Genomic DNA, 24,088 nt, shown 5'->3' with positions numbered 1-24,088 from the left:
CAAACCAATCAGAGTGCGCGTATGATTTCAAGTACTTCGTCAAAGAATCCCTCAGAAATAATTTTTGATTTTACAAATGTCTTGCATCTAAAAATATACCAAAGACACAGTTAAATGTGTTCAATCATATTGTATAATTCCGCACGTCCCGATGTGCTTTAAAAGGCATCTGAAATATATATAATATATGGGGGAAATATATGTGAACCATTACGCAACGAATTGACAATTGTTTTAGTTATGCCCGTTTGCGCTAAGACGGAACCCGGTCGCAAAAATGGCCACGAGAGGGGCACGAGTCGCTATTCGGATTGTCCCGGAATAACACGAGTTGGTCACGAATGGCTAGGGGCATGGACCAGAGATGCCGAACAAAAGCGAATCCAGAAGTGACCCCAGAGGTGGACAGAGGCCGGTCGTCATTTTCATCGGGAGAACCACCATTCCACAGATTGGCCGAGAACTAATATCCTTCTGGAGAGCTGACCAGTGTCAGTGTGAAAAACTCATCTGGGGGACATCAATAGTGTAATATAAAGCAGGCAGCAAGCGGCCCCAAATGAAGAGACACCGTTCCATCTGAATTTCCCGGCAAGGTTTAAACTATGCCCCCAACATTGATCTTGTAGTCTTCCCTTGTGGGACCTCCTCAGTGGTCTAGTTGGCAGAACGTCTGCCCAGAGTGCCGAAGTTCGTAATTCAAACCCCGGCCCCGACCAAAATACCGTAAAAAGATGGCACTTGTTACCCTGCCAAGCGTTCGACAGTAAGGGATAAAACAATGACTAATCAACTCAGAATCAGTAAAATCAGTCTGGGTGGGGTATCCATGTTAAACCGCGGCATGGTACATGAATTTGTACAAGCTCACACACCCAGACACACAGACACAAACACACACCCAGACACACACACACACACACACACACAATCGTTATATAAGCACAATTATCTTGAACTTGACCCCATTTCACCTCACCACCTCTCTAAAACATAAAAACGCCCCTAGTGATATACATCACGTGGATTTCAACGCACAAACATTTCATTGCAAAATCTATAAAACGAATGAAACATGTAGAGAGTGCTGTATGTATTATTCATCAGGTATGGTAAAACAAATACTCGCATGTAAAGCCTCATTTGTTAATCAATACGTTTCTCTGTTAACAGCTTCGTGTGTTGATTTTTGTCAAGTGAAGCCATTATATCTGTTTGATTTTCTTCCTATATACAAAACATGGCATGAAGACAGCTATCTACCGTTAGATATTTCTTTTTACGATTTTACAGGGCAAATCAATATCACTCATCAACGGATCAAAGTTGGAACATCCATTCCACGACCGACGTCGTTGACAGTACGCATACATGTTAGTCAGCAGCCGTCAGACGCGGTAAGTCCTTTTCAACTTTACGTCAATCATATTTCCTAACAGTGTGAAAATAACAAAATGTGTGTAGAGATAGTGAATCGTATAGTTTATGTTACATTCTTTTCCTTTTCCTTTTTATTGGTAATTGGGTAATTGGTGGAAATGTAACTGCTGCAATACTTTCGATTTGAGTTTCTTTAATAGTGTGAACATGAGGTGAGGTGAGGTGAAATTGGGTTTAACGTCGCGTCCAAGATTATTGCACTTATATAGCGACGTGCATGCACGTGTGGCTGCTTGTACTAGTCCGGACTGATGCCGATTTATAGTGCTAGCTCACTGAGATACCATGCCGCAGTTTAACATGAATACCCCACTCAGACACAGTATACTGACTCCGAGCCGACCAGTCCTTGTTTTAGCCCCTTAATGCCGAGCGCCAGACAGGGTAACAACAAGTACAATCTTTTAACGTCTTTTTGTATGACGCGGCCCGGGATCGAACCCTGGACCTTCCGCTCTCCGGGCGGACGCTCTACCACAAGACCACGGAGGCGGTCGGAGTGTGAACATGAAAGGACACTGGAGATCCCTCTGCGAACAAAGACGATTATTTTGTGGCTAGTAAACCCCAGTAAAATATAAACATTGTTGAAGTTCAAAACATTGGGTTGGGATTTTTAAAGTAATTTTTTTCTAGAAATTATTGAAATTATATTATTCTGTCTCGGAGTTTTTAAAAAAAAGATATTTCTTTTTATGTCTTGATAATTACCATGTTGTGCCCCAGTGGAAAGAAATGAATGTCTTGAAGTTCTCAACGAAACAGAAAGTCTGTGTTTCTCCATCCAACCAAATAATCAGATCTTTAGTCACTGAGGGTAACTGTTCTGATCTGAATCTTCACACGACGTTCCCACACTGAATGTCATGATTAGGTAATGCATGGAAATGACGTTAAAATTATATATAGGCAGTTTTAGTTTATTGTAATATTAAGAATATTAGATGGTCAGGCCTAACCGTGAATATACAGCAACATGAAGCACCGCTGTCAGCATAGCTTTGCTGTATATGATGTTCACTGGTTTTCGCTTTTTACGCTCAAAGGAATCTGTTTCGTCGGATAATGGAAACTGGTTATTCTCAGGCCTTGACGTTCTATATTTTTATAAGTTAATTTAGTCCCCTGGTATGCTAGCCAACAAGGGGGTGGTTGAAGATCCTAGTGGTTAAAGCGTATGGTCGTCACGCCCCAAGACCCAGGTTCGATTCCCCACATGGGTACAATATGTGAAGCCCATTTTTGGTGTCCCCCGCCGTGATATTGCTGGAATATTGTTAAAGCGGCGTAAAACCATATTCACTCACTCCCGGGCAACACGGGTTAGGACTGGTCCCCAGCATATAGCTTGAGTGAGTGAGTGAGTATGGTTTTACGCCGTTTTTAGCAATATTCGAGCAATATCACGGCGGGGGACACCAGAAATGGGCTTCACACATTGTACCCTTGTCGGGAATCGAACCCGGATCTTCGGCGTGACGAGCGAACGCTTTAACCACCAGGCTACCCGACCGCCCCTCATATAGCCTGAGGTGGGTCGGGAGGACAGGCTCAGTGACCTGGTTGATTGTACGTCATCGTATTTCGACGGCGCAGGACGTTGTTCATAATATTAACCACCTGTTTGAGGTAACATGCCACCGTGTCATAGATGGAATATTGCCGACTGCCGCGTAATTTCTTTTAAACTATGATAACAAAGGGTGATGGATTCCTTGGCTATCCGTTAAAACAACCACAATAGTTCCATCTGAATTTCTTCCACCTGGCAAGGTTTCAACCACCCACGGGGCGGTCGGGCAGCCTTTTTTGATAAAGCATTCGCTCGTCACGCCGAAGACCCGGGTTCGATTCCTGACATGGGTACAATGTGAGAAGCCCATTTCTGGTTTCTCCCGCCGTGATATTGCTGGAATATTGCTAGAAGCGGCGTAAACAATACTCACTCACTCACTCACTTAAACCACCCACCACCCGTCTTTTAGTCTTTCATTGTGGTTCCGCATCTTTGGTGTTGTGAGCAGAGGGTCTGCCCGGAGATCGGAATGTCGGCGGGTCGATCCCTGGCCGCGTCATACCTAAAAGACGTTAAATGATGGCACTTGGTGTTACCCTGCCTGGTATTCGGTAATAAGGGGATAACAAAGGACTGGTCGGCTCAAAGTCAGCACGCTGTTCCTGAGTGTTGTGCCCATGTTAAAAACTGTGGCATGGCATCTCAGTTGGCTGGAACTATAAAATGTCACCATAACTGTACAAGCAGCACAACGCTATGGCAGTGCAATAATCTTGAACCTTCATTTCCTCAACTCACCTTCATTGTTGAACCATGAGTACCCCGGATGCACTTGTTGGGATTCCCAATACTCACGCACTGTGTGAACCCTAATCGACGTGATAGTACTGGATTATTGCAAAATAGGCTTAAAGCACACTCACACTTCCGTGATACACGTATTCATATCAGGAATTAAAACTAATGCTTTTGAAGTGTTATGCAACGTAACCAATCTAAACCTCACTTAGCTTTGCATTATCTTCCCGGCGATGAACTTACAGATCTGGTACAACGACTAGGCGAACATGATAGTAAGCGCATGATACGTGATTGTTTAATGTGAACAGGACACAATGATCGTTTAGCTATCAGGTGCTCAATAAAAACCCTTTTGTGTAAACGTAAATAACACTTACGTAACGCCACGACTAGCTAAAAGTCAACGCGCCATGGGTACGTTGCAAACAGAAATGACGCCAGAGATTTTAATGTTTTCGAAACACAATATTATCTCTTTCGGGACGTTATCTACAGCACGGCAACGCTCATGACTTGCCCGGCCCAATGGTCCGTATTCGTTTGCGCATCTACGGAATCGATAGCAAACTGCATCTTTAACAGCTCGGACAATTATGGGTTGAGACCAATTAGTGCAGATCGAACTGTATTCAATCGTTTGAAATAGAGCAACATCCGGCCCCGACGTCCAACGATACGGCCAAGTTTGCCCAAACGTCACCGTCAAGCACGCCTCCCTTTGAGTAGCAAGAACCTGACGTTCAGAATACTGTCCACAGATGAGTCTAGGTTACATCTGAACAGCTCTGATGGTCGTTCAAGGGTCGACAGGCATCCAGGAGAAAGTATTATCGACGCTTGCGCTACACTTTTGGGGGGTGAAGTGTAATGGTATCTCATGAGATGGCATCACAGGAGAACACAACCCATCATTGTTAATGGCAATTTGAATGACGTACCCTACCGGGACGACATCGTTCGAGATTATGTTGTACCCATGTGCAAATGCAAAGACGTAACGTAACAGGATAATGCACGCCAACAAATATTGCACGTGTTGTGACAGACTTAACATAACATTGTTGTACTGCTATAACCGACTGTTTCTCAAGACCTCTCCCCCATGGAACATGTCTGGGATGAGATAGATCGACGCCTACGACAGGACCAGAACCAGCCGGTAACAGTTAGACCAATCTACGGTTGACATTTGGAATAACATCACCGGGCCTCTTTCAGTCATCTGGTGTTTTCAATGCACCACCGCGACCTCTTCGCCTGTATCAACACAGCTTCTGGTCACATCCGACAGTGACATTATTAATTGAGCTGACACTCCACCCCTCTTTTAGAGCGTGTCCTTCTCCTGTTACCAGGTATGGGTTTTGCCAACGAATTTGTTATAATGAATCATTGAAAAGAGGAATGACCAAATATTATCTTGTTATTTTCAATAACTTAACATTTACAGCACAGTTACTTTTTCCCTAAAATTTATAAATATTATTATTACTAATGAATCCGCCACGCACAGTTAGTGAGTAGGATCATACGCCGCAGTTAGCAATATATGGGGGCAGGGGGCACCAAGAGCTGGCTTCATACAAGGTACTGTCGATTCGGGGAACACAACCAGGGAATTAACTCGCGATAACTCCTATGGTCAAGATTATCATAGAAACCTGGAACTACGTCCATCAGGCGACCGCTCCCACTCAACATCCCATCTTACAAATTTAAGATTTTGCTTTTGATCTGTCCATTATGTCGCTATGGAACTCTCTTTCGCTCAGCCTGTAATAAGCTTTTACGTTTCTTTCATGTCAAGATTAAAGACGCACCTCTTTGAACGTAACAATGGACTATTTGCTCAAGTATTTCTCTCGCTATTTTGAATATATAGTTTTTGTGTTTATGCCACTCGGCGTCAGGCAACAAGCAAACACTTATATTAATATGCAAATTGTGTGAGTGTCGTGTGGTGCCGCTTATGGCAGGACATGCTTACCTTTTTCGCGAACACCTGGTGTCATCATTGATTTTCAATTATCCATTCCTTGATTCTCATCGCTATTTTGCGTTTTACGACTAATGGAATATGTTTACGACAAGTTGTTGTCTGGCGTTGGCGTCTTGATATAAACTTGAACTGGGTCGATGTTTGTGCACGTGGACTGCAGCTCGTCATTAGCTCGGTGGCATGTATCATTATCAGGGTCAAACACAAAAGGGGTGTTTGGTCCGAGACATTAAAACTGCCCTCCCCCATTGTGTTGCAAAACGAACATATTTCTCAAACGTTTTTCTTCACTTATAAGCAGCACAATCTCTGTACATGTACACATTAAACGTAATTCAAGATTCACATATCGTTATCAGTTTCAACGTAAATCGCCAAATGCGCTATCGTGTTTATGGCTTTTCTGTAGGATTAAAATAAATAAATGCAGAAAAGGGGGTTTGGGTGATCCTTGTATAGTCAGGCTAAGTTAAGCTCATCATCAGCTTAGGGCCCTTGCCACCTCTATACGAAGCCCAGACAGGACTTATTCCAGGAAGCGCTGCCTAGTCAAACACACAAAGACATTTTCGGAGAATGTGAAGACTCCCCAACACTGCAACCTTCTGCATTACCCAGATTGTCAGAAGGGCTGTATTCCTGGCAGCAAACCCGGGTACTCTCCCCATGTCAGTCAACAGGTTTGGAGGTACCAAACCTAAGGCACCGAGAACAATGGGGAGTCGGACAACTTGATACTTGGGATGCAAGCGTGATATTTCGTAAACGAGATCCGCACATTTGTCATGTTTCCTGAAACTTGTTCATTACATAAGTGTCAAAAGGGACAGAAAATTCAAAGATACAAATGATTTCATTGTTTTATCAAAACGGACAAGGAAACATAGGAAGCATCCCAATAGGTCGTTATACCGTAGCACAAACAGGACGTTAAGTCGACGTCTCTAAAGGTCAATGTAAAATAGTTGACGTTCAATGAAGTCACCCATTTTCTCCTTCATGTTTTTGTTTTTGCAGATGCTGGTCGAGCTGTTTGTGGCTGTCGTTTTGACAACTTCAGGTAATGCGTACATTAGTATATATCAGCTATAACACCATGATGGTACACAGTACCCATGTTTGTCACCTGCGGCGGTATCACTGAGACTCGGCTAGTCACGTTTACTGATTAATGTGACCATTACTAACCTCCAGAATCGAGTTATGACCTTGCCGATTGTGTGTCATCGTATCGCGGTTTTGGGTCGCTGCTTGCGCTACCGAAGAGTATTCTTTTCCTGATGCAGATTTTATTCAAACTTTATGACGTTTGGCCCCAATGTCAAAACACCAAAAGGACATTTGTTCTATTTCAATACTCTAGTTTAGTGCCATACGACCCCAGCAATGTTGCCCGGGCCTGTAAATTATCGAAGGCAAACCAATGACTGATAGTGTGAAGAAGGGCGTTCGAACCTGACCACCCAATTAACATTTTAACCCCATCAGATGTTATATTGTAAATTGATATCCCGTAACATCGAATGTTGGTTCAAGTCAACTTCAGGGGCACGGGTGGCCAAGTCGCCAATAGAAGCCAGAAGCCTAAGATCGTGGGTTCATATCACAGTTTCTCTGAAGATCTTTCTTCGTTTGACAGAACGATTCGTGCTCACGGGTTACATGGTAGATCACTTCGGACTTTCCGCCCGCATATACTGCCGTGAAACAACTGAAATACAGCTGCGTAAAACGAAGCTATTCACTCAAGTTAAATTCTCAACGGTTTTGGTTTTGTTTTTTTGAGAAATAGAATTTAAAAAACAAAACAAATATACCAACTCTGTGTGTAAACGGTATTTCAAAGCAATACTTTGTGACCTTTAGCTTTGTATGGTCGTAATTACGTACATATATGGACTCAAGAATGGCCCCAATATCAAACTTGCTTGTTTGCTTGTTTGTTGTTTTACGCCGCACCCAGCAATATTCCAGCTATATGACGGCGGTCAGTAAATAATCGAGTCTGGACCAGACAATCCAGGGATTGACATCACCGATCCCGTTAGTCGCCTTTTACGACTAGCATAGTCGCCCAGTATCAAACAGGTATTGTGTGTATACTGTCCATTAAATAATTTCTTTATACTGTTATATTTTTGCTGCAGTTTTTTTTTTACGCATTTCCAGTTGCTTTACACTCTGCGGCATGATTATGGTCGGACAATGCGTAGCCTAGTGAAATAGTAAATGACAGTGTCATGTGGCAGTATATATTGTAAGTTAATTTCTGATGATTGTAAGTGGCAGCAATAATGAAACGCTCGTAAAATGCCACGAGTGCAGGTGACAGCCTTATGTTGTGATATGCGACAACCTTTGAAACAACATATAACAACAACAAGAAAGAATAAAACGGATCTTGTCGTAAACTTGATATTGCCGAACATTTCTTAATCAGGTAATATCGATATAGTTCCCCATAAGTAATAATTTTAATGAAATACTGGCCATATCAACGTTGAAGCCAACTCACTGATTCATTCGTGACCTACATGTATTTACATGTAGTAAATATTTTAATGTTCCAGCTCACTGTGTGAAAACTCAAAAAGGGAAAAACTTCCTTCTCCCATTCTTGAACACAACTGGATCAGCACGATTGATGTTCATAACAGATAAACCAACAAATATACACATAGAGCCCAGTACACAAGGACCCCCTGTTCTCTCTCTAGAAGCCAACGAGGTACACAACGTGTACGTCAGTGTAAACGATGTTGGGTACACTGGATCTGCCTCGCTGTCCAGTCAGCATAAAGCAGTGACCATCACTGCCAGTGAAGACGTATGGCTGTATGTGTTTCTCACAGACGCTGCCGGTTACAACGACACTGGCGGTTTTATGGCCGTCCCGACCGACGTCCTCACAGCCACATACACTGCAGTTACTTACAAGAGAAACGACGTCAGTCCGTACAACAACTTCATTCTGGTAGCAGCCGTTGAAGACAATACCACGGTGGCAATGAACGTCAAGCATGGTTCTATGTGTGTGTCTGCAAATGTGTCTGACGGGGACATCGTGCTCATCGCCCTGAACAGAAGCGATGTCATTGGTTTGCTTTGCAGAGATGACATCACGGGTACCGTCATCCAAAGCGACAAGAAGGTGGCTGTAGTAACTGGACACGAATGTGCTATGGTACCTGGCGCGGCAAATAAGTGCAATCTTCTTGTTGAAATGATGATTCCTGTTGAAAGTTTTGGTGAAACATTCGTCCTCTCTGCACCCAACATCACCGGCGGAGTCATCTACAGAATCGTTGCATCGCACGACAGCACCCTAATTAGCGACAGCTCCGGGGTCATATCTACACTGAACGAAGGGGAGTTTGTAGATGTTGATCTCAATACTTCTTCCAATGAACGTTGCATAGAAACATCTCAGCCATGTATCGTGGTTGTCATCAACAAGTGTGCATACCCGTCCTCAAACAACAACGACATCAACAAAGGCAGTGGCATGTCTATTGTCCCTTCGACGGACAGGTATTTGGACAACTACATCATCAATTTCGTGGATGCCTTCGACGAGACGAACATCATCTCGGTCGTTTACAACAATCCTACCACAACCAACGTGACAAACGCTAGCAGATGTGATTTCGAGATGATGACGTTAAAGGTTGACGAATGGAGCCAAATGGACTACATCAACAGTTCGGGATTAAAGGGGGTAATACTTTACAGACAGTCTGAAGATAAAATGGACATGGCTAGTTTCCCACTTGGAATGATCTTTGGTACGTATGTATGATCATTGCACGAGTGCGTGTGTGGTGTACGAGACGTGTCATGATTTGGACATATTTCACTAAGCGACGTCATTAATATTCACACGAAAAAATTAGCTGAAGTGGAGGTGTGGTGTATATAGTGTTACGAGATGAATCCCAAATTGAAACAACCCAGAAATCTGTACCTAAAAGAATTTAGTGTGAAACCAACAAACCACCAACAAATGGTATACAATCAACAATTGTATTACACTATTAACTAGACTTACAATTCAATACAAATTACTGCAGAGCAATAATAACGGCAATATGCAATAAAGTGATATTACATTAATCTGTATCAAATACAAAATATGACGGCAGTGGTGATAGCAAAAAGTTTAGTTATATTCATATTCACCTATACGCAACAGCGGTCAAGCTTCCGAGATAGGCCTAAGATGGGAAGCTGGTCTTGATGTTATGTGAGACGAAATGTGAGATGACAGGCACGCGCCCGCTCCACTTGTATAGTCCAACAAGCTTCCAGCACTTTCCACACAGTGCCAGACCAGTCCAGTGGCACTTTAACATCACATAATAGTCCACATGTTTATATAACGATTGACAGCAGTCCAAGCTATTCCGCAAGTTTACAGATAACTCGAGCATCTAAATTTGATAATTTCCTCACCACTCCTTACATTAAATAGTACTATATACCTGACAACTAATCATTGTCCACTTACAATGCAATGAACTTCTACTGAATCCCAACAGAAACAATGTAATTCAGTTAACAATAAATGTTTAACAACAATTTACACTGCAAATAACAACAGTGAAAACCGTGCCAAGGAGTCGGGTTGACTTGACGTCAAACATTCTTTCAATGGTATTACTTCCAGATTTGCTATTATTTCAAATAATTTATGATATCAGATCTAGATCAATGTGTCAGTATTGGAGAGTCTCTCAGGCTGGTTGGTAAAACATTGCATGTCATACTGGAGAACAAGGTTCAATTCGTTAAACTAGTGCACTTTTTGAAGTCTTTTCTCGAAATGATATGTGTTTTGCAAAACAACGCCCACCGTGTCCTACAGCGTTTAACAATGTCGATTCGCCTGGAATTAAAAACATATTAGAACCAAGCATAGTAGTTCTTTTCTGAGATTGATAAAGTTCAAGCAAATGCTTAGACGTTTTGAGAATCCACGAGGTATTAATTCCACGTGTCCCAAATCTTATTAAGAAAATCCTCTTTGATTCTATTGAGGATTATATTTACTATTTTAGACAGGGATTTGGCTGTACCAGCAAAATATCTCTGTTCCGATTTTTAAGGAGTTTTAAAATCATGGTTGCTGGTAAAGGAATGGGAAGTAAGTTCGTGTAATACATGATATACCCTGGTCCCACTTCAGATAAAGATGAGTGTGTCAGCATCCCCTGCTACAACAACGCGACCTGCGACGACCTCATCTACGATTTCACATGCATCTGCCAGCCCGGATTCAACGGTACTCTGTGTGAAATAGGTATGTGGTGCTAACGGTGGGGCAGGAAATGCTTACTCTATTTAGCGAACATCTTTTGACATCATTGATTTTCAGTGGTCCATCCATATAATTTTCACCACTATTGCACGTCCAGTAGTATCTGTTTCGGGTGATTATTCTCTAGCGTTGAGGTAATTTATCTTAAGCACATTACTATCAACACTACAACGTTAACGGATGTTTATTTGGATAAGTGAAATCTGACAAAACCATTCAAATAAATTATTATGATTATGCACTTTAAAAGTTTGCTAATTTAATGAGGTTGAACTTTTAAATCTGTTGCGGAATTCCATATTTCTACACGACAAGACAATAAATAGATTGAAGTATATATAAAACTGTAACTGCAGAGAAAATCTAGAATATCTGAGAAACAGACTTTATTGGACGTAAAAGGCAAAATAATGCTGAAAATTATGTGAATGGATCAATGTAAATCAGTGATGACGCCAGGTGTTCGCGAAAAGTCAAGAATGTCATTCAAAAAAATTGCATCGTAAATAAACATATTTTGTGGAGAGGTACTGTGCTTGTGAGTTGTATCCTATTGGACTGTTGTGTGGTTTAGTGAGTAAGTTTGACAAGTACTTCTGTTATAACACGGCGTGCCAGGAGGAAAACCCAAAGTAAAGTCGGTCTTAGACGTTTATAACTTGGCGAAACCGACATGCAACAAACATATTAATCCAGGCACATCTGGGATTCGGACCAACGATCATAGTTTCCTGACAAAACTAAAATTCGCAAATCTGCACAGCAATGTGTGGTGCTTGAGACTGCTGGGTCTCCCGTGCCTCCTACAAAAATAAATAAATATGATTCATATACTGCAATTTAAATGTAAAACAACATGTATCCTATTTATCACCGCAGCATAGCACAAATATAGTTAGTAAAATATAGCGGTATTTGTAGTCGAATGTCTCTGCTGATTGTGAACCTGTTACTGTTGACAGACATCGACGAGTGTTTGAGCAGCCCCTGTCAGAACAATGCCACGTGTCATGACAACGTTAACAGATTTGACTGCGAGTGCCGCATGGGCTTCAATGGAACACTCTGTGAAACAGGTAACTGATGCAACCTCCTTTCATCAAACCAACCCGGGGGCACGGGTGGCCCAGTCGTCTAAGGCGCCGCGATTCGCTGTGCAGAGTTGCGTCCCTTGGGCACGCCAGAACCTATGATTGTGTGTTCGAATCTCGGTTAACCCCGATTATGTTTCTAGGTTTGTCAACACCATACCCGTGCTTGTGGGTTTCACCGAAGTGGTAAACGTCTGAGACCTGCATCACTTCGGGCTTTCCTCCCACACGCCGTGATGTAACTGGAATACTGTTAAAAGCGGCGTTAAACCCAACCCATTCACTCACTTAAGTCCAACCCGCTGATCCTACATAGTTGTCTGTTATTAATCTTTAAGGGCATTTGTGAAGTATGGGATCAAATCCTATCCTGTATTCATGAAGGTAAAGAACGGTACCTTGTGCTCAGGGCAATAGCAATTGATATGTTTATGTCTGTATACAATATATTTGATGATACATATTCTGAATGATTTCATATTCTTGAAATCATATTTACATCTTTTTAGACATAGACGAATGTGCAAGTTCCCCATGTCAAAACAACGCAACTTGCAGGGACGAAGTCAACGGGTTTATCTGCGACTGTCAAATGGGTTTCAACGGAAGTGTTTGCGAAGAAGGTGAAATGTCTCAATCTCCCAAATCGTAAATTAAAACCAGAACTTGCATATGTAACAATATCAACACAAAACGATATATGTAATACTATTTAAGTATATAGACTGATGCAACCTTCTTTCATTTCGTCCAACTCTCTCTCCAACATAGTTGTTTCGGAGGACATTTCAATAGGAATTTCATATGTATTCATGGTCATTACATCTATGTGAAGATGATTATAAAATAGCGAACTGTATCACAACGGTTGATAAACACTGTTGGTCATGGACCTTTGATAGCATACGGTAAAAGTGGGACAGCGAATGAAAATATATTTTATCTAGCAGCACTGAGGACATCAAGTAGGGTCTTCCCGAATTATACCTATTTAATGTATGGAAGTAAGTGAAGTGAGTGAGTGAGTATGGTTTTACGCCGCTTTTAGCAATATTCCAGCAATATCACGGCGGGGGACACCAGAAATGGACTTCACATGTTGTACCCATGTCGGGAATCGAACACGGGTCTTCGGCGTGACGAGCGAACGCTTTAACCACTAGGCTACCCGACAGCCTCTTTAATGTATGGAACCCGTGTTCACGACACGAGGAACGCTTTAATCGTTTAATGACGGTCACGTAGCCATGTCGCTTCCACTGGTTTACCCAGCTCATGTAGAGGCCAGTGAAACGTCCTCATCTCTTTTATATTTAGAACTCTGCATAAGAGTCATAGCGACAGGAAAATATACACAAGATTGTATGACAAGAGGCATGGATGACTTCACCTTTCCAATAGTAAGCTTTGCATCTGACATCATGTTTATCACTGATGTTTCAAATTTGGACATGTCCTCCATGTCTACCATAAATCTTTCAGAGAAATTTGTGAAGTAACCGATAAAATCAAGCTCATTATTCATAAGGGTAACAAACAGTACATTGTACTCAGGAAATAGCGATTAACATGTGTTAGTCAGTATACAATACAGTTAATGATACATATTTTGAGCGACTATACTTGTCGTTGGAGGCGACTAACGGGATTGGGTGGTCAGGCTCGCTGACTTTACTGATGCAGGTCATCGTATCCAAATTGCGTGGATCGGTGCTCATGATGTCAATCGCTGGATTGTCGGGTCCAGAGTCGATTATTTACACACCGCAGTCATACAGCTGGACTATATTTGAGTGCGACGTTAAACAACAAACAAACAAACAAACATATTTTGAATGATGTTGGAATTGAAAGCATGTTTACATTTGTTTAGACATAGACGAATGTGCAAGTTCCCCATGTCAAAACAACGCAACTTGCAGGGACGACGTAAACGGATTCATCTGCGACTGCCAAATGGGTTTCAACGGAGATGTTTGCGAAGAAGGTAAGATGTCTTCATCTGCCAACGCGTGAAAGAATCTTACATATGTAACAATACCAACATAAAACGATATATGTATAGTATTTAAATATATTGACAATGCAATGTTTTCAGATGTACGAAGAAATTGCTTACATTGTGAGGCGCTAGGCAACACGAAAACACTCACTCTAAATTGTTACTGTTGACAGACATCGACGAGTGTTTGAGCAGCCCCTGTCAGAACAATGCCACGTGTCATGACAACGTCAACACATTTGACTGCGAGTGCCACATTGGCTTCAATGGAACACTCTGTGAAACAGGTAAGTGATGCAACCTCTTTTCATTTCGCCCAACTCCCTCTCCTCAACACATTTGTTTCGGAGGACGTTTCAAAAGGAATGTCTACCGTATTCGACGAAATTGGGGGCTCTTATTAGAATAGTATTTTGGTGGAAAACAAACAGAGTTGAAAGATAAATTTCGCGGTTTATGCTGACAGCCTGAAATGTTTATATACGACAGATATATTTTTCGAGAATTTAATTGCCCATAATTAAGGGTGCATATAACACACAAGTGCGTATTATACAAGAATAAATAAGTCTTGTGTACATTGATCAATCGGAAGGGGTGCTAATTGGGATTGTTCACTAGCCAATATATTAACAAATATCGCCGTGGGCGCTTATTAGAGCGGGGTGCTTATTACGTCGAATACGGTATATGTATTCATGATCATTACGTCTATCTGGAGATGATTATATAGCAGCGAACTTAATCACTACGGCTGGTAAACTGTTGGGCCTCCCAACATTAAACCCATATAAAGAATGGCACCAGTGTTTTTGACGTGAGGAACGCTTTGATGGTCAAATGACCAATTCGCTTCCGCTAATTCATTCACCACCTGAACTAGAAATAAAAGAGACAAGTGAGACCGCCTCATCTGTGTCAGATTTAGATCTATGTATTAAGAATATCAACAAGTGAGTGACAATAATGTCTCCACCAGACTCTGTGATACAAGGGATGGCTTCTCCGTTCCAGACCCGTGAAGATCCGGGGTAGAATAGGTCTTCAGCAACCCACGCTTGCCGTAAAAGGCGACTATGCTTGTCGACTAACGGGATCGGGCGGTCAGGCTTGCTGACTTAAGTGATGCATGTCATCGTATTCTCATTGCGTTGATCGATGCTCATGATGTCAATCACTGGACTGTCTGATCCAGACTCGAATATTTACAGACCACCGTGATAAAGCTGGAATGTACCTGTGTGCGGCGTTAAACAACAAACAATCAAACAAACAAAAGTAGACATCTTTGCATTCGACATCTTTTTCGCAACTGATTCGGGGGGCGGTCGGGTAGCCCAGCGGTTAAAGCGTTCGCTCGTCACGCCGAAGACCCGGGTTCGATTCCCGATATGGGTACAATGTGTGAACCCCATTTCTGTTGTCCCCGGCCGTGATATTGCTGGAATGTTGCTAAAAGCGGCGTAAACCCATACTCACTCACTCAACTGATGCGTCAAATGTGAAAAAGTCCACCACATATCTACCATAAAAATATACAAGAAATTTTTTAAGCATCGGATCAAATCTTCCCCATTATTCATGTCAATACATTCGATGATAAATATTGAAATTGATAAGTGATATTGGAATTGAAACCATGATTGTTTACACCTGTTCAGACATAGACGAATGTGCAAGTTCCCCATGTCGAAACAACGCAACTTGCAGGGACGACATCAACGGGTTTATCTGCGACTGTCAACTGGGTTTCAACGGAAGTGTTTGCGAAGAAGGTGAAATGTCGTCATAAGAACTTGACTTTCTTACCTTGATCAAACAACTTTTGAGCAAAAGTTGTATGATGCTCTTTGAAAACTTCATGGAAAGAGCATGATCAATTGTACATCAGTAGTTGTGAAATGCCGACAGCAACACCCGGTGTTCTCGATTGTTGTCCATGAAGAAGCGCAACGCGTTCGGTGTCGAGGTCATAGGGCCACAATATTGTAACTGGTCACACATGTGAAACTTAGATATTGCCTTTGTTCCCTCAGGAGAATCATAACCTGTTACCTAGCAATACTTCATACAGTTTAAGCAAAGAATGGGCAAATGGATTGTGGATTGCATGTATAATTAGACCCGTGAACATCCGGGGTAGAATAGGTCTTCACCAACCCATGCTGGTCGTAAAAGGTGACTAACGGGATCGGGTGGTCAGGCTCGCTGACTTGGTTGATGCACGGTCATCGATCCCAATTGCGTGGATCGATGCTCATGATATCAATCACTGGATTGTCTGGTCCAGACTCGATTATTTACAGACCGCCGTCATATAGCTGGAATATTACTGAGTTCGGCGTTAAACAACAAACCAACCAATCATGTATAATTCTGCACATAAAAGCGATAAAAATCCTTTTCATTATCATAAGACATCTCTGCTAAAGGAAGAGTCCAATGTACGGTCCCGACGACTTCATGAGCATATCATAAACATTTAACATCTTTTCAGACATAGACGAATTCGAATGTGCAAGTTCCCCATGTCAAAACAACGCAACTTGCAGGAACGACATCAATGGGTTTATCTGCGACTGCCAGATGGGTTTCAACGGAGATGTTTGCGAAGAAGGTGAGATGTCTTCCTAAGAACTTGTCTTTCTAGCCTTGATCATACAACTTTTGAGCAAGAGCGGTATGATGCTCTTTGAAAACTTGGTAGAAAGAGGATGATCAATTGTACCTCAAATGATGTTAAAATGTAGACACGAAGGGATGGAGCTGCCGTAACATTGCTCAACATGAAGGAAAAGTTGACAATTCGAAAGTCAAAGTCATCCCTTTTGGCACACAGTCTTGTCACTCTGAGTCTTTATGCATAAATCTAAATATGAAACAGATGAAGTGGTTTTACTGGTCTCCTTTATTTCTAGTTCAGGTGGGTAAATTAGTTGAAGGGAATTGGCTATTTGATGGTTATTGAACAATATCAGATCATCGATATACTTGAAGCTTAAATTAAACTTATTGGCCAAATTACCTTGTTTAGACTTTGCCAATCCGAGCAGAAATTCTGATTCCTATGGCCAAATTACCTTGTTTAGACTTTGCCAATACGAGCAGAAATTCTTATTCATATGGCCAAATTACCTTGTTTATACGTTGCCAATACGAGCAGAAATTCTGATTCCTATGGCCAAATTACCTTGTTTATACTTTGCCAATATGAGCAGAAATTCTGATTCATGTGGCCAAATTACGATGTTTGGACTTTGCCAATACGAGCAGAAATTCTGATTCCTATGGCCAAATTACCTTGTTTTGACTTTGCCAATCCGAGCAGAAATTCTGATTCATGTGGCCAAATTACGATGTTTGGACCTTGCCAATCCGAGCAGAAATTCTGATTCATATGGCCAAATTACCTTGTTTATACGTTGCCAATCCGAGCAGAAATTCTGATTCATGTGGCCACTTTACGATGTTTGGACCTTGCCAATACGAGCAGAAATTCTGATTCATATGGCCAAATTACCTTGTTTTGACTTTGCCAATCCGAGCAGAAATTCTGATTCATGTGGCCAAATTATGATATTTGGACTTTGCCAATCCGAGCAGAAATTCTGATTCATGTGGCCAAATGACGATGTTTGGACTTTGCCAATACGAGCAGAAATTCTGATTTATATGGCCAAATTACCTTGTTTTGACTTTGCCAATCCGAGCAGAAATTCTGATTCATATGGCCAAATTAGGATGTTTGGACTTTGCCAATCCGAGCAGAAATTCGGATTCCTATGGCCAAATTACCTTGTTTATACTTTGCCAATATGAGCAGAAATTCTGATTCATATGGCCAAATTACCTTGTTTTGACTTTGCCAATCCGAGCAGAAATTCTGATTCATGTGGCCAAATTACGATGTTTGGACCTTGCCAATCCGAGCAGAAATTCTGATTCATATGGCCAAATTACCTTGTTTTGACTTTGCCAATACGAGCAGAAATTCTGATTCCTATGGCCAAATTAACTTGTTTATACGTTGCCAATCCGAGCAGAAATTCTGATTCATGTGGCCACTTTACGATGTTTGGACTTTGCCAATACGAGCAGAAATTCTGATTCATATGGCCAAATTACCTTGTTTTGACTTTGCCAATCCGAGCAGAAATTCTGATTCATGTGGCCAAATTATGATATTTGGACTTTGCCAATCCGAGCAGAAATTCTGATTCATGTGGCCAAATGACGATGTTTGGACTTTGCCAATACGAGCAGAAATTCTGATTTATATGGCCAAATTACCTTGTTTTGACTTTGCCAATCCGAGCAGAAATTCTGATTCATATGGCCAAATTAGGATGTTTGGACTTTGCCAATCCGAGCAGAAATTCGGATTCCTATGGCCAAATTACCTTGTTTATACTTTGCCAATCCGAGCAGAAACTCTGATTCATGTGGCCAAATTACGATGTTTGGACTTTGCCAATCCGAGCAGAAATTCTGATTCATATGGCCAAATTACCTTGTTTATACTTTGCCAATCCGAGCAAAAATTCTGATTCCTATGGCCAAATTATCTTCTTTATACTTTGCCAAGCCGAGCAGAAATTCTGATTCATGTGGCCAAATCACTTGTTTATACTTTGCCAATCCGAGCAGAAATTCTGATTCATATGGCCAAATTACGATGTTTGGACTATGCCAATCCGAGCAGAAATTCTGATTCCTATGGCCAAATTACCCTGTTTATACTTTGCCAATCCGAGCAGAAATTCTGATTTATGTGGCCAAATTACCCTGTTTATACTTTGCCAATCCGAGCAGAAATTCTGATTTATGTGGCCAAATTAGGATGTTTGGACTATGCCAATCCGAGCAGAAATTCTGATTCATATGGCCAAATTACCTTGTTTGTACTTTGCCAATCCGAGCAGAAATTCTGATTCATATGGCCAGAGCAACAGACCAGGAGGTCAATACTATTTAAATATATAGACATTTCGAGTCGATCTTATGAAACGTACGAACCCATTGCCTATATCCGGCAGCTCCAGTCCTTGGTGTCTACATTTTGAGGTGATACCAGGACTTGCATATGTAACAATACCAACACTAAACCACTAAGGTATTGCTATTCAAACAGATAGCCAACATGTAGAAATGCAAGTGGATGTTATGAACCGTACGAACATATAGCTTACACTGTGCGGCGTTAAGCAATACACAGACACGAACCTTTATATGTTCATTGTATGAATGGCGGGTGCTACTGGTAGAGCAGGACATGCTTACCTGCTTTCATCACTGATTTTCAGTGGTTCATTCATATAATGTTCACTCCAGTTTTATCTTTTACTCCCATTGGAATCTGTCGCGACAGATAATCGAGACGTTATTCTCTGGCGTCTTATATTTACACCCGTTCAGAGAGTATTATATGTTAACCACAGATACAACAACACATTATCGTTAAAAAGGTGTACAAATCATCAAATACATCATTTTTAATACTAGATGCGATATTGCAGCTATGTAGTGCTCTGCGTTTACTATCCGACTCACGCCCTTAAAACGCTCTTGTTGATTTTGCACCGGCCTCCACATCCTCCGCTATGGTGCAAATTACAGAATATCATGGACATGCTTGCTTCCCCTTCTTCATAGGCAGAAATAATGCTGCACTGCACTACGACCTGTGATAATAATCGAGTGTTGACCTGTAACAAGTCGAGTCTGGCCCAGGCAAGCCATTGACTGAAAAGAGACAGCAACGGATTTCGAAGAGCCTGACCACATAATCCACACTTTACTTTGTTGTTTAACGCCGCACACAGACATATTCCAACTATATGACGGCGGCCTGTATATAATCAAGTCTGGTCTATACAATACAGTGATCAATATTGTAAACAACCATCTACGCCGTCGGGGTATTATGACACGCCGTAATCCAAGTCACCACGCCTCATATCACCCGATACATTTGATTGCATCGTACGACCAGAATACGTTGCTGGGGACCAGTTCTAACCCGGAATCTCCACGGGGTCGGCTCATAAGACAAGTATGATGTACTGGGCACCTGTTCTCGGAATCTCTACAAGGCGTAGACCTGTTTTGCTTTGTGAAATCTCTGCGATACTTTGAATGACAACAATGCGCATTTTAATTATTTATTGATCGAGATTTATTGGGTCCATTTTTATGTAAAAGGTTAAAGCCAAAGATACAAAAATAACGCCAATATTTAAGTAATGCTGGGCACAGTTTCACGAATATTGCTTACCGGTAAGTCTGTCTTACGTCGATGTTACAGTAGCGTTAAGGTCGTTTTGTGAAACGGTGCCACTGTTAAGGTTACCATTTGTGATTCTGCCTGCAGACATTGACGAGTGTCTAAGCGGACCGTGTGGGAACAACGCCACCTGCTTCGACATGGTCAATGGGTTCGAGTGTCTGTGCTCCCAAGGCTTCAGTGGAGGTCTTTGTGAAACAGGTAAGGTTCCTATTTGTGAAACCAATGGTGATCATCACTTATGGCACACACTGTATTATGCTCCGCATTGAAGTAATAATCTTTCTTTGTCATCCAAATGCTTTAAAATGGTTAATAAACATGCATATGGAGCACAGATGTAACGATATCACAAGCCATATTGCAGTGGTTAAAGGGGAAGTGTACACACAAAAATCACTTTCTATCTTTTTCTAAACAAAACGCAATTTTAGAATTAGTTAGTATCTGTGTTTGAAAATATACACTCATTTTTTTCACAGTGAAAGTAGGAAGCTCACAATAGTGTGAAAATGATATGCCGTTATGAGGCCTTCGTTTTTCGAGCTAAACAGGCCTGAGTTATCCCCCTTAGATTATGACGTAATTGGTGCCAATTCAACTGGGTCCCTGTCTATTCTCAACGCAAAAGATATCAAGTACCAGTTTGTGGTAAAACAACATGGCCTACGACACACTCCGGCGCAGTGGTGACTCAGCATAACACTATGCTGGCTGGCATCTGAGACGCTAGAATCACACACCTGTACCTACACCACGTGAAGCGGCTCTAACAAAGCATGATGACGTCATAATGTTTATCAATTGGCACCAATGACGTCATATTGTAAGGGGCATAAGCCATGGTGTTTTTGTTATGGAAATAGAACACTTGGTAAATGTGAAAAATATAAATCATTTTACTGCAAAAAATATGTCAATTATTAGTGATATTTTTATATTTTTGTCTATGACACTTCTAGGTTAACACTTTTAATGTGGAAAAAGTACAAGAAAAATAGGTTCATTTCCGTGTGAACTTGCCCTTTAAGTAACGATGACCCAATCTTTGACGTAATGCAAACATTCTTGTTGACGTGATGTGCATTGACGTCACAATATTAATAACGGCATCGAACATAATTGTTGACGTCATGTTAACACTGTTATTAGCTCAATTATTTCTATAATAACAAGCATTGCTACAAAATATATATTCCCTAACTTTGGTTAATTATAAAGTGTTCGTAATTAAAAGATATCGCAACATGTTTGTTGATCAGACTCGCGTCATGAGTGGTGCAATTCCCGTGCACACATTCTGACAATTGTTTCGCTAAATCCCTCAAACAAATCTGTGTTTTAACGGAGTCCCATTGTACGTGATAGACATCGACGAGTGCCTGACGACTACATGTGAAAATGGCGGGACATGTGAGGACCTACCTGGATACTTCCTGTGTCACTGCAAACCGGATTTCCACGGAGTTACATGCGAACACAGTAAGAGGACTTTCTCATTTCATGGCGAAATAGTCAGATAAGGGATGTCAAAATTGCGATGGAGTGAGTGAGTATGGTTTTACGCCGCTTTTAGCAATATTCCAGCAATATCACGGCGGGGGGACACCAGAAATGGGCTTCACACATTGTACCCATGTCGGGAATCGAACCCGGGTCTTCGGCGTGAAGTGCGATCGCTTTAACCACTAGGCTACCCGACCGCCCCCAAAATTGCGATGGAAACAGGCACATCTCTATCATATCATCTGTTAACGATAATATTAATAATTGCATCATATGGATACTGAACAAAAGGTCCTGAATATTTTTGGCGATATGTTTCTGTTTTGAAGACCAAACACACAATTTAATGATAAATATCCCCAAAATAATCATAATTGCCAATATAATTATTATTATATTATTGGATCAAAAAGATATTCACGAAAACACAAAGGGACTGAAATTATTCAATAAAAAACAATGTAAATGTTTATGTAGATCCGGGATATGCAACGGAAGCGTTAATCACAGGTCACAGATATTAACTCGAGGAAACTTAAGCTATGATTTGTTCAAATTATACATCTTTCTTTGACTTCACAGACGGCTACAGCTACGTGTTTACTCGTCTGCTCGACGTGGACGACACTCTGATGACATCATCGGGGGTAACAGTAGTTGCAACACCCCTAGCCACTAACATCCGGTTCAAGACCACCTACACCACCCCGCTAGCCATGTACAGCACGCCGGGTGCAGATTCGGAAATAGACTGTGTATGTACCCGTTACGGCAACGACATCCAACCGGAAGTAGACCCGGAAGTTCTGACAGACAAGATCAAGAACGACCTTCTACTGGACACGTCCAACTTGACCAAGACGGTGAACAGGTATCTCTCAAGTGAGGATGACCGCCCTTCGGCAAAGGGTCTGGGGAGTGTGGGGTGTATGATCATCATCTTCAGCATCATGCTCATCGTGGTGCCCGATGTTCTGTATGTGCTGAGGAAGCTGGATGGCAACAGAGGGACAAGACCGGAGAAGAAGGCTTGATCTGGGGTACATCAAGCACACAGTCTCGTCCCTCCATGTAGCCGCGTAAACTCGCAGCCTGGCGCCCAGTCACTTGTTTGCCATAGAAATACTGTATATATGTGGCATTCTGCGTATCCGTATAGAGAAACTCCATCTGCACATATATGAACGACATGTATCATATTAAGTTGTTTTCAAAAGAAAGTATACACTTGAATATTGGATAACTTCCTGTTGTTGACCTTGGTTATGTGAGTCTTTTTTGTGGGTGAGTCCAGGTTACAGTTGCTGGTAGTCTGGATCTGTCCGAGGCAACACTTGCTTGATAACGGTGTAAGAACCTACACCGAAACGCCCCTCTTAGTTGAAATAAAGAAGTTGTTCATCCATATATGCTTACCCTTACTTTGAACATTGGATTTGGACAAAACATGACAAATGTTATCAATACTTTCTAGGCTGAAAACACTGGCCGAAACATTGCAAATGTATAAGGTCCAAAACACAAATGTGATACCTGTTTTAAATACATCATCTTCGAATAACCATTTTTTTGGTTGTTATATTTTCAGCCACTATCAGACATGAGTGTATATTTTCTTTTGCCAGGCAGTTTACTTTGATACCAAAATAATATAGTTCAACATGTTATCCCGCCGTCGTTTGTAAACTATATGTTTGTATTAAAAGTGTTTTGCAAAGATACGGTTTTCACTGTCAAGTAACGGGCAATTGTACAGTCAAGTTTGGGTGCCACGCCAACGAGCGCCTGGTTACAGCTCCAGGTAAGAAAGTATACCACACACAGTTTGGATAAGACCAAGTCTCACACGAGGTCACATGATGCGATGTACACCCTTCGTATTATTTTTAAACAGACCAAGTACCTGGTAAAGTGCAACGCAAATGTAAAATGATTCATTTAATGAAAACTAATTTCATGTCTATAAATAAGGTGCAACGTAAATTAAAATGATTCATTTAATGAAAACTAATTTCATGTGTATAAATAAAGTGCAACGTTAATTAAAATGATTCATTTATTGAAAACTAATTTCATGTGTATAAATAAAGTGCAACGTAAATGTAAAATGATTCATTGATTGAAAACTAATTT

The 24,088-nt window shown here is 41.4% G+C and overlaps 1 protein-coding gene across 1 annotated transcript; it reads left to right on the top strand.

Moving 5' to 3' along the window:
- Positions 1 to 1,306: 1,306 nt before the first annotated feature.
- Positions 1,307 to 23,874, top strand: LOC124133645. Its single transcript, XM_046498105.2, has 13 exons — positions 1,307 to 1,397; positions 6,774 to 6,816; positions 8,327 to 9,541; positions 10,942 to 11,055; positions 12,036 to 12,149; positions 12,674 to 12,787; positions 14,038 to 14,151; positions 14,340 to 14,453; positions 15,828 to 15,941; positions 16,664 to 16,783; positions 20,537 to 20,650; positions 21,818 to 21,931; positions 22,538 to 23,874. The coding sequence occupies exons 2-13, from the start codon at positions 6,774 to 6,776 to the stop codon at positions 22,987 to 22,989; spliced, it is 2,742 nt and encodes a 913-aa protein (XP_046354061.2). The 5' UTR covers positions 1,307 to 1,397; the 3' UTR covers positions 22,990 to 23,874.
- The last annotated feature ends 214 nt before the right edge of the window (positions 23,875 to 24,088 follow it).

This window comes from Haliotis rufescens, unplaced genomic scaffold (genome assembly GCF_023055435.1).
Source record: "Haliotis rufescens isolate VD_foot unplaced genomic scaffold, xgHalRufe1.0.p SCAF_7, whole genome shotgun sequence".
Taxonomy (NCBI): Eukaryota; Metazoa; Mollusca; class Gastropoda; order Lepetellida; family Haliotidae; genus Haliotis; species Haliotis rufescens.
The sequence above is the reverse complement of the archived record's forward strand: the minus strand, read 5'-3'. Positions and strand labels throughout refer to the sequence as shown.

Excerpts from the sequence above, each read along its gene's own strand:
- LOC124133645 (XM_046498105.2), top strand. The coding sequence starts at position 6,774 with ATGCTGGTCGAGCTGTTTGTGGCTGTCGTTTTGACAACTTCAG. Across the intron at positions 11,056-12,035 it reads CGGTACTCTGTGTGAAATAG|ACATCGACGAGTGTTTGAGC; the intron begins GTATGTGGTGCT and ends TACTGTTGACAG. Across the intron at positions 12,150-12,673 it reads TGGAACACTCTGTGAAACAG|ACATAGACGAATGTGCAAGT; the intron begins GTAACTGATGCA and ends ACATCTTTTTAG.